The sequence below is a fragment of the Schistocerca americana genome, chromosome 1, assembly GCF_021461395.2.
Source record: "Schistocerca americana isolate TAMUIC-IGC-003095 chromosome 1, iqSchAmer2.1, whole genome shotgun sequence".
NCBI lineage: Eukaryota > Metazoa > Arthropoda > Insecta > Orthoptera > Acrididae > Schistocerca > Schistocerca americana.
In genome coordinates, this window is record NC_060119.1 from 1196866144 (window position 1) to 1196888854 (window position 22711).

General features: G+C 38.7%; 1 protein-coding gene across 1 annotated transcript in view; it reads right to left on the reverse strand.

The window, feature by feature from the left end:
• The window catches only part of LOC124598017 (ionotropic receptor 75a-like), a 157038-nt gene that overhangs the window by 23597 nt on the left and 110730 nt on the right, over positions 1 to 22711 (reverse strand). The window contains exon 6 of the mRNA XM_047135975.1: positions 12752 to 12866. Within this exon, the coding sequence (XP_046991931.1) occupies positions 12752 to 12866 (115 nt within the window). The remainder of the gene's footprint in view (positions 1 to 12751; positions 12867 to 22711) is intronic.

A 22711-nucleotide genomic window follows, 5' to 3' on the forward strand; every position in this document is an offset into this window, starting at 1 on the left:
AAGCCACGAAACTGTTTCTCTTCCTTAATTCAGCCACGGTGTTTCCTCCACTACTTACGAACGAATGTAAATTTTTCTCTCGATTATTAAGTTTACGTAATCCATTGTTTAAGCCTTTGAGATTGATTAGTGGTTTCAAGGGCATGGGGCAGTTTTTGGAACCCTAAGTTTTATACCATTTGATATAATGACAGATAGTAAACTGAATCACGTTTCTCATTTAATACCTTTTGTTTCACCTGTATTATTGTAGCTCCGCTACCATCAACCATAACTGAGTCGTTTCGGCCATTATGAATTCATAATTATTTTTGAACAGTATCAACTTGACAGTGATTCCTCTAATGTTGCCTGTGGCCGCTAGGTACATTTGGGAGCGTGTATCCGGTGATCCAGAGTGACTGGACTGAGACTAACAAATGTCTTGTGTCATGACCCCAAGCGTGCTGGCAGCTAGTGGCGTTTACGTCTCAAACGTGCACGCACTCTACCAGAAATTCCCCGATCGTTGTTGAGTATCTGTAATTTTCATAACCTACTAAAACATCGGTGATGTTGCAGCCACCAGAGATCAGCAGCTAATATCTATTTTTCGTGAAAGTACTGATACTGAGAGGACAAACCGTCACAGGAGCATGCTACCGAGGACGCGAGCAAAACATCCCACGTCGTCCAACGGGTTGCGCCAGCTAATACTGCACAAGACAAAGTAAAACACGCTGTTCTTTTCGGCTAACAAATTCTCTGCTCCCACCCCGAATTCTGCTGACATGTCGTCTACTGACTTCTACTCTTTACTCGGATAAAAAAAGAATCATTACGTGGCAAGAATTTCCAGAATGACGACGAGTTGATTTTCGAAGTCGAACGATTCCTTAACAGTTACGCACCCATCCATTATCAAATTAACAATTCCTTGATACCTGAGAATGTGTCACGTGAACTGATCCCATCTTCTGTGCTGAGATAAATACCTTTTGACCCTATTTCGATTCAATACCTCCTTATCAGTTATCAGAACCATCTATCACAGTTTCAGCATTTTCAAATAGCAACAAAAGTGAAAGCTTATAGGCTGCGTCAACAGTTTTTCGTATATCTTTCACTTCCATACAGCACTACGCTCCAGACAGATACTTTCAGATAAGTATTCCTAATAAATTTATATTCAATGTAACTTCCCTTTGCCAGAAATGATTTTCTTGTTTTTGCCACTAATCATATTATACAACTCTATTTTGGTCATTCTCACTTATTTTGCTGCTCAAGTAACAATACTGATCTACTACTTTCAGTGTCTCATTCGTTGATCTAATTCACCCAACAGCACCTGATTTAATTCGATGACATTCCATTACTGTCCTTTTACTTTAGTTGATATTCATTTTATAATCTATTTCCAAGACCCATTTCGTCTGCGCTTTCCAGTTTGAAGTGATCTTCAAAGTTCAGAAAGAGGGAGTGAGAGAGAGAGGGAGAGAGTACATACTGAAACGGCCAATGAAAAACCTTAACAGCAGACATGGGAATCCGCGCGTGTCCTATCATAACACTGGCAGGCTACTCGGTGTGTGTTTTTCCGAGCAGGAGGGAGCAAAATGTGACAGTCGTGGGCCATGTTAGGCTGGAACAGGTTGTGGCGTTGTCAGTAGGTGGCAGCACGATTGACGCGCGACGATCGGCGAAGCTCAACGTATGAGATATCCTCCCTGCAGGTCAGCTAGCGTGGCGGTCTGAACACGTACTTGGCAGATCCCGACCACATGAGCGAACTGCAGACGTAGCCGCCATAGTGGAACTAACTAAGAAGGCCACTCCAAAAGAAATGCACACTATTTCTGTAAAAATACAGTTTTCGTTCTGCTTGTGTGAAAGTTTTACATGGTACAGGTACATCCTTCCCGCTTGTTTTCAAACTTAGTCCAACCTGTTCCCGTGAGTGGCGCCGTCATAGCATGTCTTCAAGATGGCTGCTACACTTGACGTTCGTCAGAAGCAAGGTGCTGTCATAGAATTCCTGTGCTGTGAACACGAGACAGCGGGAAACATCCACAAGAGGTTGAAAAAGGTGTATGGAGATGCTGCTGTCGATCACAGTACAGTTAGTTGGTGGGCAAGCAGGTTGCGTGATGAAAGCGGGCACGGCAATATTGAGGACTGTCCTCGCAGCAGCAGGCCTCGTACTGCACACACTCCAGAGAAAGTGCAGAGAGTTAATGAATTGGTGACTACTGACAGACGCACCACACTGAACGAATTGTCACGCTACATTGGGATAGGGGAAGGAAGTGTTTGCAGCTTACTGAAAGTGTTGGCGTTAAAAAAGGTTTGTGGCAGGTGGGTTCCCAGGATGTTGCAGAGGCTCACACAGAAACAAGAAAAACGGTATGCAGCGAACTTTTGGAACAGTACGAGAATGGTGGAGATGAATTTCTTGGAAGGATTATGACAGATGATGAAACATGGCTCCATCATTTTTCACCAGAGACGAAGAGGCAATCAACGGAGTGGCATCATGCAAATTCACCCAAGAAAAAAAATTCAAAACCCTACCTTCTGCAGGAAAAGTTATGGCTACGGTGTTTTTCGATTCCGAGGGACTCTTGCTTGTGGACATCATGCCAAGTGGAACCACGATAAATTCTGATGCATATGTGACGACACTGAAGAAACTTCAAGCTCGACTGAGTCGTGTTCGACCAGATTGGCAAAAGCAGGATGTTTCGCTGTTGCACGACAACGCACGGCCACATATCAGTCAAAAAAACGATGGAAGCCATCACAAAACTCGGACGGACAACACTGAAACAACTGCCTTACAGTCCTGACCTGCCTCCATGTGACTGGCATCTCTTTGGGAAACTGAAAGACTCTCTTCGTGGAACAACTTGATGACTCCCTTGTGCACGCTGCCCAACAGTGGCTCCAACAGGCTGGTCCAGAATTTTACCGTGCGGGTATACAGGCTCTGGTTCCAAGATGTCGTAAGGCAGTTGAGAGGGATGGAAATTATGTGGAGGAATGATAATATTGTTCCCCAAGGATGTATCTACACACTGTAAAACTTTCCAACATGTAGAATAAAAGATGAATTTAAAAAAGTAGTGTGCATTTCTTTTTTACTGAGCCCCATAAATAATAAAAAAAGAAATAATGGACATTCTAAATAAAAAATTAACCAATCCGGTGACAGGGAAGCCTGTTACATGGTTTTAAAGACAACAATTATACGAGTGCATAAATGAAGACACGGCCTTGCTAGGAGACATAGTTTTAAATTTATTAAAAGGTGAATATTGTGGATACAAAGTGATATTTAAAAATTAATATCACTCCAACGCCTTAACAGCTTCAGACAAATGTAGCGTTAATTGATAGAGCTCATTAAGCAGTATCGAACTGTTGTCATACATTTTCTGGGAGTATTGCATATTTCAAATTACAGGCCGAAATACAAACATCCTGGGCATGAGAAAGTTAATTTTCTAGTAAATAAAACATGCAACAGTGATATTAGTGGCAGAACTAGTAAATAGCGTTAATTAGAGGTGTACGACTGTAATTAGTTTAAGTGTTTAATATTTATTAGTGATATAACGTTGCAAAATAGCGTCCATATGAACAAAAATACCGTTTGTGATAAAACCATTAAGGCTACACAAAAACTACGATTCGCCGTTTCGCTTGCTGGGCAGGAAGTACTGTACAAACCACTGTTGTAAGCGGTTTCTCGTGTGTAACTTCAACATTTATCGAAAAATATTTGCAGTGTTACTTAGAAGCTAAAATTTTGTCGGTATATTTCTTTCAATCTATTCTTCCTGCACAAAAAGTTATGGGTAGGTTTCTGCCCGTCAGTCTGGAACATTCCCTTGTCAGAGTTTGATTTTTAACCACTGCGATGATGCATCTAGGAAATGCCTGTACAGTAGGGAATAAGATGAACAACACTAGCATCTAATCTAACGATATATTCCTTATTATAATGTAGAATGGGAGCGTGAAGGGAGACGGAATGCATGGTATGGGATAGTGTACTGCTCCTCAGTGGTGGTGTGTCTGCTAAATTACATTTACTGCGTAGCCAACAACACCTGCTAAAGCGACTACTATTTATCAGTGTGTCAAACCTGGGTGGGATGACACTGATACACGGGGATGACAAGTGTATATCAGCTATCTGCAAGTAGTTGTGAGGATGGAAAGTTTAAGCAAATGTTTACCACTCGCACAATAGCTACTGCAGAAGATGCAACTGGGCCAACACTAGTACAAACGAGTTCTGGTTTTATCGGCTAGTGCTAGCTCCCGACTGAAAATTTTAGCTAACGCATCTATCACAAGATTTTACAGGTTCGAACAGCAAGCTAACACCAAAAGTAATCTACTAGTCGATGGAACCAAGCAGAAACTACACGTCTGATTAGGATGTGCTACTTAAGTCAATTAAGCCCAACTCACTGCGATGTGCCACTCTTCACAGCAACGTGATCGGAAACCTCGCTTACGTAACCCAACACTTCACCTAGGATTTATCTTATCTCTTTCCCAGCTTGAAAACTATCCAACGTGGAGTTTAACCATCCCTTTTAATAGATCCCCACTGAAGCAATCAATCTACACTGAACTTTCTTGGCTACCAGTTTAGTTAGTTTAATTTTCGTAAGAGCACGCCAGCGATATAGTTTTACGTCTTGACTGAGCGTTGCTAGTCAGAGATTATTAATCCTATACAGTCAATGCACTGCAACTCTATCCTTGCTTATTTCTTTTTACGAACACACACAATGGGCAATGCTATTTGCACGCTATCAATGATAATGGTTTATGCTACAACCTTCATTATTAATTCCCCATAACTTAACTTTTCCACTTTTTATCACTTAAACAGTCAGACATAAACCTCTTTCCTTCACTTTAAACCGAACTTTACTTAATTATCGCAACAAACTCTCAGTGTGACTTATATTTCACTTTAATATTCTTTGTCCTGCTTGTTCTTTACTGTTTTGATTCACTGCGGCCGGCCGCTGTGGCCGAGTGGTTCTAGGAGCTTCAGTCTGGAACCGCGCGACCGCTACGGTCGCAGGTTCGAAACCGCCTCGGGCATGGATGTGTGTGATATCCTTAGGTTGGTTAGGTTTAAGTAATTCTAAGTTCTAGGGGACTGATGACCTCAGATGTTAAGTCCCATAGTGCTCAGAGCCATTTGAACCATTTTGATTCACTGCGTAATCATCAACCTTTTTACTTTTTGAAATTCAAAGATTTCGTTATCGTATTTTCAAGTTATTTTATATGGGGAGAAATGATAACACGAGAAACCAATTTTTCTTTTATCATGCACAGGGCCTGAGCATCATTTTTTTAGCCATTTTCTTAATTTTCAATGTCTTCCGTCCGGCGTCAGTGCTGGTAGTAAACTACTTCCCCACTAAGCGGAAGCTAGTAAAAAAAAGAAACAAGAAACCTAAGCGTCACCGCCACTTTAAAGTATCATTAATATTCACTCAAATCAAAACAAATTTCTCCCTCTTCAGGCGTTGACATACGCGGACCCTCTATACCAAATTTAAAACACTCAGCACTCACAATTTCAAAGAGATAATTATCGTGCTCTACTCAGTTAATAGGTCTTGGTTCTGTCAGTTTCGTCGGATGGAAAATTACTGTTACACCAAGTCGTGCGTGTCACAAAGTATCTGGCACAGATTGGTTCTCCCGTTTACATTAATCAAACTAGCACATCCGTTCTCACAATAAGTACCCGACAATCACAGGCCGCACCTCAATTTGAGAGTTTTTTCAGCCGGGGATCCTATTACCTTAGGACTTCCCCACAATTACAATCAATACAGTCGCACACTCACGCCAAAGCTTTAGCAAATTCTTATTACAGAAGCGGCAACGCCACATGCACCCTAATTAAACTAATCACTCACAAAGTCTTCGCGTGAAGGCGATACCAAATACACATAATCAAGACTGAAAAGAACCTCCCGTTAGCACGAGGTACGGAAGGCCTGACTGCGAGTAACTCCAAGGATAGCTCGACCAAACTTTACACTATCACTAATCACATGAAAACGCGAGAGAATCCAATCTCTTAGCGTGTCTCACAACGAGTTACTCTTTTAAAGCAAACTCAAAATATCATCGCACATCCCACTACCGCTTGCGAACAATACACTTCGCGCAATAATTACATACAACTTCCCATATAGGCCATAACCCCATCACGGGTTCAACTAATAACTGTAGAAGCCCAAATCCGACATTAAATCACTCGAGCGCCACTCCAAATAGGCTTTCACTTCCCGAGTGTCACGAACTGACTGACGTTACCCCGTGACCTCAATGGTGACTAACTGCCCGGTGTCTCAAATGTAACTCTATATACGAGATCTCAACGGCATCTCCTCTTGAAACAAGGGACAAAACCAAGCACCAGAATTTTTTACCAAACAAACATGTCACGTTAATTGTCTCTTTTTCACAACTTTCATTATTAGATGCTTTCGTTCTTCTTCTATAGCGGCCAACTGCGCATCATTCGATATCTTTGCCGCGCGCCACTCTGCTGCTATCGTCGCGGTTGTGTGACATCTCTGGCCGCGACAGGCTCCGCTGCATATGCTCTTTCTACAACATAATCTTGACAACATTTTCAGAAGCAAATACAAATAAAATTAACAAACCCTCTTTTTTATATCGAAATTGACTCTTTGATTATAAGTTGAGGCGACTTACGTACGTAATGCCACATACGTATACCACTCACACTACTTTTCAATTTTGGGGCATTACAATAGGTAAACAGAAAACTAATACTAGCTCTTCGACATTAAAACTAATCCATAAGTAGTATCACTGTGACTGCATACGTATGACAGTGTTGGAATGATGACTAGGTAAATAAAAAAGCAGGATAATCTTAATTAAGCGGTTAAAGCAGTCTGTACAGTTACTTACGTTAATAGTTAAATTTTTTGTAATTAGTTTAAGTGTTTAACATTTATTAGTGATACAGCGACGCAAAATAGCGTTCATGTGATCGAAAGTACTATTTCTGAGAAAACCAATAAGGGTAGACGAAAACTACGAGCAGTTTTGTAAATGCGATCATATTTACGTCCATATTTATGCGTAATATGTCTAGATAACACTAAATCTGTAGTTTATATATGCTTTCGAAAGACGGAGATACTTGAGTTGACTCACGTTCACTACGAGGCTGTTAGTATCAGCGGCCATTTTCGTACGACACACTAGGATTTTACCGCTCAGTTGGAGCGGAGTTTGCGTACGGATAGGACGTATGTGCGGTTGTAAGTCGCCTCGTTTGTGTAACCAATACATTTTCTAAGTTTTCTGGCGGGACCAGTTTCATTTGTGACGATCTCCAGCAGTCTGATTCACTGTTCGGCGTTTGTATTCTGAGTAATACTGGGTTAGACTTTGTCGAAATGTCTATGAACTGTTCTGCAGTTACATTTTATGGTGATCTGCAATTAAAATTTTCGTCAGTTCGTGATAACCGAACTTCAACTTATAAGTGTGCTGAAACAGTTTAAATAATTTTCGTGGATTTTCTGAAGGTTAAGCTAGCTCATCTTGCTGTTCAATCCACTTAGGCTTTTGCAGTGACAAACATTACTTTAATAACAAACTGTTGAGAATAACGTGAAAGGATACTTCGTTTGGTTTTTGCTAGAATAAATTCAGTTCTGTAAAGTGAGAAGTGAATATTATTTCACCGCAGATTCCTGCCTGCAATTGTAATAAACTTACGACCGCTTTCATTTAGGGTAAAATGTGATGAATGCGTTGGTTTTTCCATGGACAGTGACGAAGCCAATATTTTTCAATCCAAACACGTGTTGGGACGCCCTGTGAACAGTGTTTATCTTGCATTATTTAACATTTTTATGGAGGCTCATGAGTCGAACTCTAGTGGAAGAAAAACAGATTAACTTCACCATTAGTTGCTTAACACTTTCCATTAAGCAAGCAGTAATAAGAAGACACCATTTTAAAACAAACAGTTTTACTCCCAAATATTACGTCATTCACGCTTCAAAGTCATTAGCCGTCCCTAACAGAATTTCTTGGTTTCCTTGTACGCAAAACCCAGGCGAATTCAAAATTGTTCAAATGGCTCTGAGCACTATGGGACTCAACTGCTGAGGTCATTAGTCCCCTAGAACTTAGAACTAGTTCAACCTAACTAACCTAAGGACATCACAAACATCCATGCCCGAGGCAGGATTTGAACCTGCGATCCTAGCGGTCTTGCGGTTCCAGACTGCAGCGCCTAGAACCGCACGGCCACTTCGGCCGGCCCAGGCGAATTCCACGCGTAGTTTATCTGTAACGTGTGAAGATATTCTTGTCATTGTTATCTTCTGCTTTCCTTATTGTCGTTCAAGTTGAGTACAGCTAGACTGCTGAAAACAAGAGTTTGGTTGGTAGAAAAGATACTGTGGATAAAGAGATTTCTGATGCTTCTCGTGAATCTGTGCCTGAACGCTCTGTGTATAAGGCACCTCTCCACGAAAGGCAAGGACGCGATTTCATCTCGTGATACGGCACACGTTTTTTATTTCTCAGAAAATTTTATAACAACAGACACTCCACTGCAAAAAGAGTGCTAACATCCTGGTAGTAATGTTACGTCTAATGTGTGTGATGCCAGAGAGTTAACTTATCTTTTCTTCTCGCCTAAAATTAGAAGCAAGGTATAAAACGCACATACCAAAAGGTTACTAACAAAAGAGTTTTGCGCTCGGATAGAAGCCTTTATTCCTTAATTACCGAGCTCTGTTGACGTGATAATCCTCTCTCAGGGAATTACTGTTCACTGCATAGCGCAAACAACAAGCTATTACAGCTGACACCACGTCCGCCTCTTCCACCTCTGTTGCCGTAGAGGTCTTCTTTGTGGTCGTCTAGGGTTCGCAAGTTGTAAACATAGGGCTCATGTAACGCAAGCATAGGTTTCTTTAGCCATTCACTGGCCAATATATCGAGTTTAGCAGAGGTGTGGTACTTCCTTCCACAAACATTACCTCCATTATCAGCATTTTTCCTGACTCCGCAAACAGTAATTTTCACTTCATTATGTAGCTCTTTCCCTCAAAGTAGACACGGCTAAATGCTTTCTGTTTTATGTTAAGGGAGATCCATGAGGGTAGCAAATGAATTTGTTTTGCCTTTTTGTTCAAGTCATTTTCTTTCTGTTGTGTGATACATACATTTTATGTTTCCAGCCTCAGAACAACGCCGATAACAATCGGAATCAGTATCAAAATAGAACTAAAGAGGCGTTTAAAACAATTTAACGGTTTCTTCAGAAAGCTAGTTGAATACAGGAGGGTATCGTAAGTTTAATCACTTGCAAAGTGATTAAGTGTATAAGTTTAATCACTTGCAAAATTATGAATGAAGCCGATCAAGTCTATAAAACAACACTCCCAACAGTCGTATTGGTCCAGGTACGAATGGAAGCAACACATAAATTATAGAAATGACGTCGTGTAACAGTGTAAGCTGGTATTTAAAAAAATCTGTAGTAGATAACTGGTATCAGTGAAATACCATTTTCCAATTCTTGTGTTACAAACAAATGACAGAAACCAGGTGATAAAGTACATTTTATAATTGCTGAAAAAATATGGTCAATACTTACAAACTGGGTCAACTGCGAAAGTTACGCAGAATTACAATGATGCCTAAAAAAGGAACATGTTCAAAATCGATTGGAAAGTAGACCAGGAAACAAGAATTGGCAGTCAGAAGTCAACATATGCGAATTAGAATTGTGAGATGATAAAAAAATGTATATCTATCAGTTTTGTAATGTATGTTGCAGTCATTGTTTCTTGGGACTGCTTCATTACGTGTTTTATAATATCAGTGTTAATAGTGTCATTTGTATGTGAATATGTATATTCATTTCCCATTGCAAACTTTCATACGATAGTGTTTTACAAAATTTAGTTTTCTTCACCGTATGCGCTACATGGCCTTTTAGTGCCTCGCTAATGACAGATTTTTTTTTCACAACTTTTTACCCAATCTATCGATTTTTAACCCTTAATATTCGTGATGTTCGTTTGTTATATTTTTCGTAAGGGGTTGTTAGTAACTGTCTTTCCTATGCATGGAGTTGCACTTCCTCCCATCATTTACGTTAGTCAACAGGACTTACACTTAAAACTACCGTTACACTTAACAGTTTACTAACATGTATCTCTACCACTTAAGTTGGCTCTCAGCTCTGACACTCACACTTGCGGAATGAATGGAACACACGGCGCTATTAGCGTAATTTACGTCAAGTGTCTCATCGTATTTACTTATGGGCTCGGCACTTTCTATATGATGCGTTTATTTCCTAAGCTGGTATAACACTCTAAAACGTTTTAATCTGCGACTGCTGTTCGATTATGTTGTCGACCACACACTGTATGCCGCGCAGGATTAGCCGAGCGGTCTGAGGGCGCTGCAATCACGGACTGTGCGGCTGGTCCTGGCGGAGGTTCGAGTCATCCCTCGGGCATGGATGTGTGTGTTTGTCCTTAGGATAATTTAGGTTAAGTAGTGTGTACGCTTAGGGACTGATGACCTTGGAAATTAAGTCCCATAAGATTTCACACACACACACACACACACACACACACACACACTGTATACCATAGAACCCTGTTTACTCACTAAGCAGTTGATATAAAATATTTAATTATGACACATCTCACTTTCACATATGTAATCTTCATGCAACTAATTGGTACCTGGCTAGTTTCCAGTCGACCCGTCTTTCAGTGAAAAAGTTGCATATATTTCTTTTCTCTTAAGTTCGTATGAGTCAATCCATCTAATCCTGAGCACTCCTCTGTAGCACCATATTTCAAAACTTCTGTCTCCTTCGTGGCTTTGCTATTAATCGTCTAAATTCCGCTTCCCTACAAGGGCACAATCCAAACAAATACTTTCAGAAATGGCTCCCTGACATTTAAATTAACGCTGAAGAGCCAAAGAAACTGGCACACTTGCCTAATACGGTGTAGGACACCTGCGAGTACGCAGAAGCGCCGCAACACAATGTGGCATGAACTTGACTAATGTCTGAAGCAGTGCTGGAGGGTAGTGAGACCATGAATCATGCAGGGCTCTCTGTAAATCCATAAGAGTACGAGGAGGTGGAGATCTCTTCTGATCAGCACGTTGCAAGGTACCCAGATATGCTCAGTAATGTTCATGTCTGGGGAGATTGGTGGCCAGTGGAAGTGTTTAAACTCAGGAGAGTGTTCTTGGAGCAACTCTGTAGCAATTCTAGACTTGTGGGGTGTCACATAGTCCTGCTGGAATTGTCTAAGTCCGTCGGAATGCACAATGGACATGAGTGGATGCAGGCAATCAAACAGGATGCCTACGGACGTGTAACCCGTCAGAATCGTATCTAGACGTATCAGGCGTCCCGTATCACTCAAACTGCACACGCCCCACACCATTACAGAGTATTCACCAGCTTGAACAGCCCCATGCTGACATGCAGGGTCCATGGATTCATGATGTTTTCTCCATACCAATACACGTCCATCAGCTCGATATAATTTCAAACGAGACTCGAACAACCAGGCAATATGTTTCCAGTCATCAACAGTCCAATGTCGGTGTTGACGGGCCCAGGCGAGGCGTAAACCTTTGTGTCTTGCAGCCATCAAGCGTACACAAGAGGACCTTCGGCGCCGAAATCTCATATTGATAACGTTTCGGTGAATGGTTCGCACGCTGACACTTGTTGATGGCCCAGCACTGAAATCTGCTGCAATCTGCGGAAGGGTTGCACTTCTGTCATGTTGAATGACTCTTCAATCGTCGTTGGTTCCGTTCTTACAGGATCTTCTTCCGGCCACAGCGATGCCCGAGTTTTGATGTTTTACCGGATTCCTGATATTCATGGTACGCTCGTGAAACGGTCGCATGGGGAACTCTCCACTTCATGGCCACCTCGGAGATGCTGTGTCCCATCGTTCATACTCACTTAAAAATCTGATACCCTGCCATTGTAGCAGCAGTAACCGATATAACAACTGCTGTTGTCTTATATAGGAGTAGACTACCGCAGTGCCGTATGCTGTCTGTTTACATATCACTGCATATGGACAAGCATGTCTATACCAGTTGCCTTGAGGCTTCAATGTATATTAGATACAGAAATGCCTCACTTTCTCAGGTACGTTTTTCTTACAATGCAAAGGACCAGAAGTTACGCATGTTTCAGGGTGGTTCCAATAAGTTAATACTTTATTCCAATGATACACCAAATTAATGTGACTATTAGTGTGTTAGCAAACACTGTGAAATAAAAATAAGAGTTTCTAGAATCGTTTATTTGCTTTCAGCGGTAGTGTGAACAGGCAAAAATGTGTTTTACAACAATCTGTGATTAACTCTGAGCCAATGAAGACTAAGAGCATGAGGAAATTAAGTAAGAAGTTAAGTAAGAAAATTATGTTACTAGACTCTTAAATTAAAAAAGTATAGGGATTTTTGAGAAAAATTTTGGATCTGAATGAATCTGACTACATATCAGTGATTGGTAGAAGTCATGAAGTAATTAAATGAATCTGTTTCTTGTGCTCTTATGTTCTAGCTGATCAGTGCCAGACATTACAGTGCAAAATTCTTCATTTCATAAATCACCATCACAAGGAACTCTATTCAATTATTTCAATCGCGATCCCACATGCTGCATCTGGGGTCGCTTCTGGGATATCTGATCGATGGCGGCGGTATAGAAGTCTGGTGGCTTTGCTGCAGACAGCGAACTGATGCATCTCATACGCTGCCACAGTCTGCTCCTATAAGAGAGCAGAGTTATTTGAAATGTTTAGCAAAGAGAACATCCCATGAGCAACTTTCATCAAAGAATGTTCAAGTGTAGTTAATATTCAAATAATAAAAAAAAACATACAGAGTTACACAGTTCCCACCACACACACCTAGAGTCTGGAAGGGAAGAATCTTTTACATTGGTACGGATGTGAGGAAATGGTCTGCGTTAAAAGGAGAAAGAAATCGTTTTAACTTTCACGCTAATATTTATGTCTTCGTATTTAGTTCCCTCTAGCACGAGTTAGACTCATTTAATGTTAATATTAAAAGGACCACTTTTTATTACATTACTTTCAACTGCTTACTTACTCAGCAAATCACAGTTGTAGTCCAACCAGAATTTTTGGCCATGACTGCGTACCCTCCGCAGTCACAGCTAATGCAAGAGCCAAGGAAGCAGGTTGGGCTGACACAGTTACAACAGGGGCTACTTGTTGGTATGACAAGTATTAGCTCCAAGGTATCAAGCCGATTATTACCGGGTAGTTATAATTAAACTGACGTTATTCAGAGTGCTGCAGTGCAGGCTGTATACATCGCATGACGCTGAAACATCGTTGGTAGATTGTAACCTCCCCACCGTAATTTTAAAAGAAATAAAGGACAATATTTAATACCAATGGGAGCCGAGTGTAACCTCCCCACAAAAATTTGAAAGAAAGAAATATGACAATATTTAATTATGAATCCTAATAGACATTGCGCTAAGTGTAACCTGCCCACAATGAAATGTACTGACAATGGCAACAAAAATGTGAAATTCGCAATCTGACTCAAATATAAATTCCTCATGAAAAATTAAAGTCCATTCAGTGATAAGGAAATTCAATTAAACCGAAATATCGGTCTTTGGCCCTGTGTAAAACAATCAGAATTAAAGTCTTACCTCAGAATAAATCGATGTCACATATCTGCTCTTGTTGTTGCGCACCGCTTGGAGGAACTGCATTGCAAATAATAATATTTCCTTTTTTTGTGATTCTAGTGAAATTTTTCTTCAAAAGAAGTGGAATGAAATGGGAAGTGCAACGAAATCTTTAGTTCAATAAAAAATTAAATTTTCGAAAAAATGCTTTTGAAATAAACATTATTATTGGGGAACTTGTTGGAGAATAGTTACAATAAATAAAATTTTTCATTATCTAATGATTATATTAATTAACAGTATACCTTATTCACCATCTTGACCAGTGTTGCCGACCGCTCTCCATGACGACTGTTGGCGTACAGCACGCGACGAATACTGACAGAGTACTGCTCTCAACTAGACAGAGCTACAGACTCGCAACGACTGAACTGACAGACTCGCAACGACTGACTGACTGCTACTGACTGAGAACCGCTCGCAACACTCGCGCGGTCAAGCGCATACTCTCTGGTCACAGATGCTACAATGCCTCGCCATCGCTGCTATGTTACATACGTGTTTCATAACCCTCCACTGGGGGGGCAAAAATTTGGCAGCGATGGTGAGTCATTTGGACTTGCCAAGCGCGGCAAAATTTTTCTTTAATTAACAAAATTCTATAACTTACAGAGTATTTAAATGTTGTGCACACGCACTAAGTACAAAATATATCAGACAAAGACAAAATGTGAGTACAAAACATAGTAGCAAATCAGAAAAGTATATACAAATTATTTGACAGATAAAGTGCACAGGCACTGAAAAAATTCTTTAGCATATTCAGAAGAAATAAACAGACTGGCAAGAATAATTAGATGTAGTACATAAAGTATATGTTGTGCACACGCACTAAGTACAAAATATATCAGACAAAGACAAAATGTGAGTACAAAACATAGTAGCAAATCAGAAAAGTATATACAAATTATTTGACAGATAAAGTGCACAGGCACTGAAAAAATTCTTTAGCATATTCAGAACAAATAAACAGACTGGCAAAAAATATTATGTTGACAAGTGACATAAGTGTACTCGCATTGGAGTTCAGCGAATCGAAAAATGTATAACCTATGAACATAAATGATGTTACCAAAAAATTTTTCTTTATGTGACAAGAATCAGGATAGGAAAGGGAAGGATTGCATCATGGTTGTAGCACTTTAGATTGCACACAGCTGCTCTGAAAGTCCATATCTTTCCACAGAAGTACAACACCAAGTGACACAACTTGAAGATCTTTTCCCATCAGAATTTATCAGTGTAGCAAAGACACTGAACTGTCGTAGTAATGTTCCATGTTTTCATTTTGGCAGTACATTAGGTACACCAAACAGTGGGACCATAATAACGTCTTCATTGCTCACGGTGGTGGACAGCATGTCGTGTCAACACCACACTCTTACAAGGCACACCAACGTAGAATTAGTGCAAAACCAAGGATAGTGCTCCATGATCACTAGGATAAACAGGACAAATGGACATTGCAGTAATTCAGGGTAGTTAGCTCATAAGGTGAAGGACATTAAGTCACATAATATTGTCAATTACAGTAGTAGTGTGCGGCATTCATAGCCCAGTTATTGAACATTTCTGTACCATGTATGTAGTATTACAGAAAAATGTTCATTAATTGTTTTACATAGAATCAGTAATCTTCTTTTCCTAGTTACAAAGCATTATTAAATAATCGCATTCTTTTCCAGTTACAGAATATAATTAAGAATCATTAGCCTTTTCCTAATTACAGTTAATTAATCATTTGTCATTCCAATAATCATTAGCCTTTTCCTAATTACAGTTAATTAATCATTTGTCATTAATTAATCATTTGTCTAATTACAGTTAATTAATCATTTGTATAATTCCAGTTAATTAATCACATTAATCATTTGTCTAATTACAGTTAATTAATCATTTGTCGTTAATTAATCATTTGTCTAATTACAGTTAATTAATTGATCATTTGTCATTTCAATATAGTAAGAATTATTAGCCTTAATTAATTACAAAGCATTATTAAACAGTACCATAGTTAATTAATTATGTGTCATTCCAATCTATTAAGAATCATTAGCCTTCTTCTAATTACAAAGCATTATTAAACAGTCACATTCTTTTCTGGTTACAAAGTATCAACATTGGAAACAAGAGCTAATCAATGGCATAATTAATCACAGTTCGTGGAGTGACATTAATTATTGGCACTCAGTGGCCAGCAAGTATTGAATCGAATCATCATTCAGTATTATTCAGGTTATTACGAAGTCATTATTAAAAATCAGTTAATTACAGTCAAATCATTAATAATCACAGGCATTATAAGTGGTATCATTACAATAAACAGTGGCAGTTATTAGCTAGTGACAAAGCATCATTTTGAATATAGTCTCATTAAGAGGTCATTAATCAAGTGACATGCTATTCAGAGTTGATCAGTATTATTCAGAATTATCATAAACTAGTGTCACTATTTGGGACTGGTAATACCATTTTTTTTTTTTTTTTTTTTTTTGTTAGCAATGCATTGCGTTGGGATCGATAATTAATTGCTGAGGCATAACACTATTTGCTTTTGACCTATTGCTGCAAACGAGGATAGGTAACGTCATTCGTCATGAGTCAGCTGTAGCAAGATTATGTAACAAGGCAGTACATGTGATCACATTTATAAACGATAGACACAAATGGGTAAAAAATATAAAAATGCAAGTACTAGAACAGGTATAATAAGTAACAGGTTTAGTAAGTGTCATGAAAAACTTCTCCTGGAAAAAATACAAAAACGGATTATTGACCTGAAAGAAGAAACGCACACTATGCTGAAAAGTAGTGAACTTCGAATTAACAAGTAGTGAAGTGTGTATAAAATGTATTCCATAGCTGTCCTTTCCAAAACTTTCAGTCATCCTACTATGCAATGTAACACCTGCTGTCAAAGCAAACTGCAACAAATACTTAAATAACTACATAACATAAATACATAACTTCAACATTATCCTCATCTGTAAAGAAAAAAACTTCATTATCCATATCATCATAACTTCACCATTATCATCACCTGTAAAGAAAAACTTCATTATTCATAATACCATATCCTTCATCATTATTCATCAGTATTCATTATCATCTGCAAAAAATCACTTCATTACTCATTTCATAACTATTCCTTATCTCTAGCATATTTCATCACTAAAACTAAGATGTGTAGTTCAGTCTGACAGCCTGCATCAATCACCTTGTATTCTGAAAGAAAAAATTAGTTAAGACTGCTATTCTTCGATGAGTATAGTATATTCTTGTTAATGTTTGTTAATCCTGATCCATTTACTCTTCCTCATAAAGTTATTGCATCTCCTTTCGTTTATTCCGTAGGTGAAATTCCATCTATGTTAAATTTATTTCTTAGAATCATCATTCCTTTCTGAAATTGATGAACAAAGATTAATGTCCTGCATTTAAATCATATACCCACTAGATAATGACTGGTTTATGGTAACATAATTAACCCTACAGCATAACATGACAGAAAACGTAATATGTCAAAAACATTGACAGTGTTCAAAAACAAAGATATACACAGAATAATACAATGCAGCAGCAAAAAAAATGTGAAACAGTCACGATGTTGAGATGTCATAAGGCAAAAAAATGTCAAAGTCGACTGGTGTGTGTTATATCTTAACTATTTCATAGTCCATACAAACAAAACTGGAGTACAGTCACATACACAAAAAATGGAAAATGTGCACGGTCTGATGTGTAACGACAAGAAAAGCGACCTGCTAACCTTACCTTGCCGGGCACTTGCCAAGAAAAAACACGATAATCATCAATAAGTAGTCACATAAATATAATTGCAAAAATAGTCATAAATGTGTAAATTCATCTGGAAAAATATGCACGGTCTGATGTGTAACGACAAGAAGAGCGACCTGCTAACCTTACCTTGCCGGGCACTTGCCAAGAAAAAATACGATAATCATCAGTAATTAGTCACGTGAAATAATTGCATTAGTAAATGGCATCATAGTGTGTTGAATCATACAGTGGTTTCACTCAATAAACGGTTTAATGTTTGATATATGGTGATTGCCTTTCGATTTTCTGGTTCTCAAAGTTTCGACGTGTACAACATTGGGGTGAGGGATGCTGCGAATCCGATATGGACCTGCGTATAGAAGTTCAAATTTACTGCACTTACCTTTTAATTTGCTGGATAAATAGTGTGTACGCACTAATATTTTCTGTCCAACGTGAAAGTATCGGCGTCTACAAACCTGTTTTTGCTGTCTTCTCCGGCGCTCTGCGGCACTTTTGATGTTGTTCAGCGCAATGTTAATTATTTCGTGGTGTCGTAGGCGACGACTTTTGGGAAATTCTATTAATTCTTTAATTTTGTTCGGTGGTTCAACGTTTTTCAGTATAACAGACGGAGGTAGCATAGTGGATTCATTTGGAATGGAATTAATTACATCTTGGAATGAGAGTATGTGTGTATCCCAATCAATATGTCTTTTGTGGCAGTATATTCTACACAGTTTACCAATTTCCTTCATTAATCTTTCACAGGGGTTCGAAGAAGCATGGTACTTGGATATATAGATCGGAGAAATGTTTCTACCTCGTAACATGCGTGTCCATACGCTACTACGAAATTGAGATCCATTGTCAGAAATTACTTTCATTACATGCCCTACCTGAGATAGAAAATGTTTTACAAATGCATTTGAAACAGTTTTAGCAGTAGCTTTGCGTAACGGAGTGAAAGTAACAAATTTTGAAGTGAGCTCAACAGCGACAAAGATGTAGCAAAAACCTCTGTTAGTTCTGGGAATCGGACCAAAAATATCTACTGCGGCCATATGTCTTAATTTAACAGGTATAATGGGATATAAAGGAGGAATATGTGAAGTGGTGTCTGATTTAGCTTTCTGGCAAATTTTACAAGACGCTAAAACTCGTCGTATACGTTTTTCCATGTTAGTAAAATAACAGTTCTGTCTCAGTATAAGAAAACATTTTCGTGCTCCGTAATGTGCGTAGCTTAAATGAGTGTACCAAATTAATTTGTTAACCAGTTCATCAGGAATGCATAATAACCAAATGTTGCTGTCAGGATGAGAGCGGCGAAACAGAATGTCATTGCGTACAGTGTAGTGGTTTCTAATCGTAACATTTTTTCTATCTTGCCAAAGGTGTTTAATTTCTTTCCACACATTGTCCTTATTTTGTTCTTGTGCTATGTCCTGTAATGACGATGAAATAAAGTTTTCAAATGCAACTTGCTGAATGTACATGACACTGAAATTTGTTTTGCAGAAGTGGGTTGCTACGTCTTGCTGATTGTTGCTGAGAGAACGCGATAGTGCGTCTGCTATAACATTTTGCGTGCCGGGAATGTGAACAATCGTAAAATTAAATTCTTGCAAATAAAGTTTCCATCTGCTTAATCTATCGTGAGTAAATTTAGCTGAAAGCAAAAATTGTATCGCTCTGTGGTCTGTGTAAACGGTGGTATGTCTGCCATAAAGAAAGTGCCGAAATCTCGTAAAAGCCCATACAACACATAATGTTTCAAGTTCTGTAACGGAGTAATTTCGTTCAGCAGGTGACAAAATGCGACTTGCAAATGCGATGCTTTTAATTATAGTAGAACCATCTTCTTCAATTTCCTGGAAAATGTGTACGCCTAAAGCGGTGTTGGAACTGTCAGTGGCAATGGAAAAATTTCTAGTAAGATCTGGGTGCGATAATAGCGGTGCATTCAACAAAGCATGTTTCAGGTTCATGAATTCAGAGTGTGCTTGCTTATCCCAAGACCAAATAGTGTTTTTACCTGTTAATTGGCACAATCTGGGTGTGTCTAAAGCAGAGTGATGAATAAATTTACGAAAAAAGTTAATTAAGCCCAAAAAACTGCGTAATTGCTTTTTTGTTGTAGGAACAGTAATGTCACGTAGAGCCTGAAGTTTTTCCGGATCAGGTGCAATGCCTTCTGCTGAAATTACGTGTCCAAGAAATTTTATGGAAGTTTTGCCAAAGTGCGATTTACTAAGATTAACTGTGAGTCCTTGTGCATGAAAAGTTTGTAACAGTTGTTCAAGAATCAGATTGTGTTCAAACCAGTTAGTTTTTGCAATAAGAATGTCGTCTACGTACGTCGTGATTCTGTCTTTAATGCAAACGTGTGTCGGATGGCGTCAAAATTAATAACATTTTCGTGAACAAGATTCTGCGTGCCTAAATTATTGCTTACGTTATTGGAATATGCAATCTGTACTGTGTCTGGTCAAATTCTATCGTACGTGCTGTTATTTACGGGAGAATATTGTGGCATAACCACTATATGAACTGCTTTGTTATTTCTTACTGACGTGTTACGCTATGGATGACACCTATTGTCTGTTTCATTCATGATTATTTGTTGTTGCTGATGTTGTTGCTGCTCATAAGATCGACTGTTATTAAAATGTACGCTGAAAATTGTGCTCATCATTTTTTTTTTTTTTTTACGTCTGTCATGATAGTAATTTCTATACGGCGCATTGCGATACGTGTTGAAATAGTGTGTTGTCTGTACGTAGTTATTTCTTTGCTGCCTTGCGTTACTATTTGTTGGAGCTGGGACTATACGTGCACGCGGCGAAACATTAAAGTTTGGTTGACCTTGTAGACTGCATTGTTGGTTAGATATGCTAAGCGGCTGACTTTCATGCTATTGTGGTGAAAAACATCTATTGTTACAAAAATGTGGTTCCGATTGCTCAAATTTTTATACATACTGATGATTACGATTTTATCTGTAATTTAAATTCTCGTGATTCTGGAGTGCCTAATGGAAATTGTCACATTCGGTAAAAATTTGTCTTATCGGGTTTTCTTTAGTCATTTTTCTTAATTCTAGGTAGAGCAATAGTTAAAGAGCAGTTTTGATAGATATAAAGGATAGTAGAAGAGAAGGCAGCAGTGCAGAAAACTAAAGATGAAATAGCACTACTACAGCTCGGGGCCCTATGCTCGCTACGGCACATATTCATTAAAGCGTAATGAATCCCCTGAGGTCAATTACGCACTGCAAATAAATTTCAGCTTTTGCGTTGCACGCAATAGCGGTAAAAATCCAAAGGCAAATTGTTTCCGTGCTAATTCTAGTTTCTTCATTATAGGCAATGCTGCTGTAAATACAAAAATAAATTGTCGCATCTGGTTCAAAGCTAGCTTCTGCATTACACGCAATAGCGGTGAATGTACAAAGATAAATTGTCGTATACAGTGCAAAGCGTGTATCTGTGTTCTGTCATTATTAAATTCTTTACATTTTCTCACAAATGCAAATTCCTTATAATCAACATTCTCGTCACTGAATTTGATAACACGTTCAGGTTTGTGTGTGAATTTGTTTGTCTGTTTCATTTCGTACTTCAAGTTACGTAGTTTTTCAGATTTTAAGTCGCGTGGCTTTTCGGATTTTAAGTCTCGTAGTCTCTGTAAATTACTCACATTATACGCGCTGCGTGACTCTGACACATGTTCATAAAGTGGCGTCTGTTGTGGCATGTTATTAACTGAAATGTTTTTCATTTCTGTTACTTCTTGTTGTAAATTTGATAACTTCCGACGTAACGTGTTGTTAGATGAATCGATTTCATTAATTGTCTGCTGTAAATTTTGAAATTCAGGCGTTTGGATAAATGAAACCGGTGCAGTATCGTCTGATTTATTGTCATTAGTGTTTTCGATAGCATCAATACGACTGGCCAATTCATCACATTTTTCAGTCAGTATTTTAACCTGATCATCGGTTTTAGAATCAGACGCATTAATCTGTTTTTGCAACTTGCGCGTAGTTTCGCTCAGTTTTTTAACATCACCTTTGATAACATCACAATCCTGTGTTAGATCTAATTGTTCGAATATATCTGTCACTGTTTGAATATTTACTGTGTGTGTATCTGTTTTTGATTTAAGGTCAGAAATTTCATCCCGCAATTCCGCGTTCAATTGTTCTATGGTATTAATTTTGTCGGACACTGTAGTAATATTATTGTCTACATGCGTCTTCGCTTTCGCGAATATTTTACGTTTGTCCTCTTGTCTTTGTGCAGTGATTGTTTCCATGACTTGTCGTTTTACTTTGTTTTGATCCTGAATAAATCTGCGGAAACGCGTATCACTGTTCTGTATGTGCTGATTAAAGCGCTCGTTAATCTGAGTGTTCTGCTGTTCAAATTTCGCGTCTATCTTTGCGTCCATAGTGCGCGAAAGTTCTACCGTCATTGCTCTAAACTCGTCCCGTAATTGTGTAGCTTTTTCAGAGCACTGTTTGGCGACTCCGCTAATTTCGTCTCTGAGTGTATCTGTCGCGGCTGTTTGCATTTCCCTTAATTCTTGCGCAACAGACTTTATTTCTTCGCTATTTTTTTGTGAACAAGCCTCAATTTCCACGCGCAGCTGTTCCTTAGTGTCATGACACTGCGCGGCAACGGCTCTAATTTGTTCACTGAGCTGTCTGGAATTGTCGTCTAATTTTTTATTCTGTTGTCTTACCTGTTCACTAAGTTGTTTGAGATTTTCGTCATTATTGTCAAGTTTTTCATCCGACCGTTTTGAAGTGCTGTCTATTTTTTTATTCAATTGTTCGTTCTGTTCACTAAGTCGTTTAAAATTGTGTAGCAAAAATGCCATAATTGGATCCGATAGAAAATTAGCATTTCTGTTCTCTGTGCTAATGAATACTGGATCTGGAATTGTCTCATTTTCCGTAACCATTTGGTTATTCTGCGATTGACAAAAAGGTTTGTCAGTCGGATGTACACTATCAGTCATTGTTTCGGAATTAGATAAATCCGCCCTACTTTGTGTGATCTGTTCATATTCATTAGACAAATTTGTCTGTTCGTTACT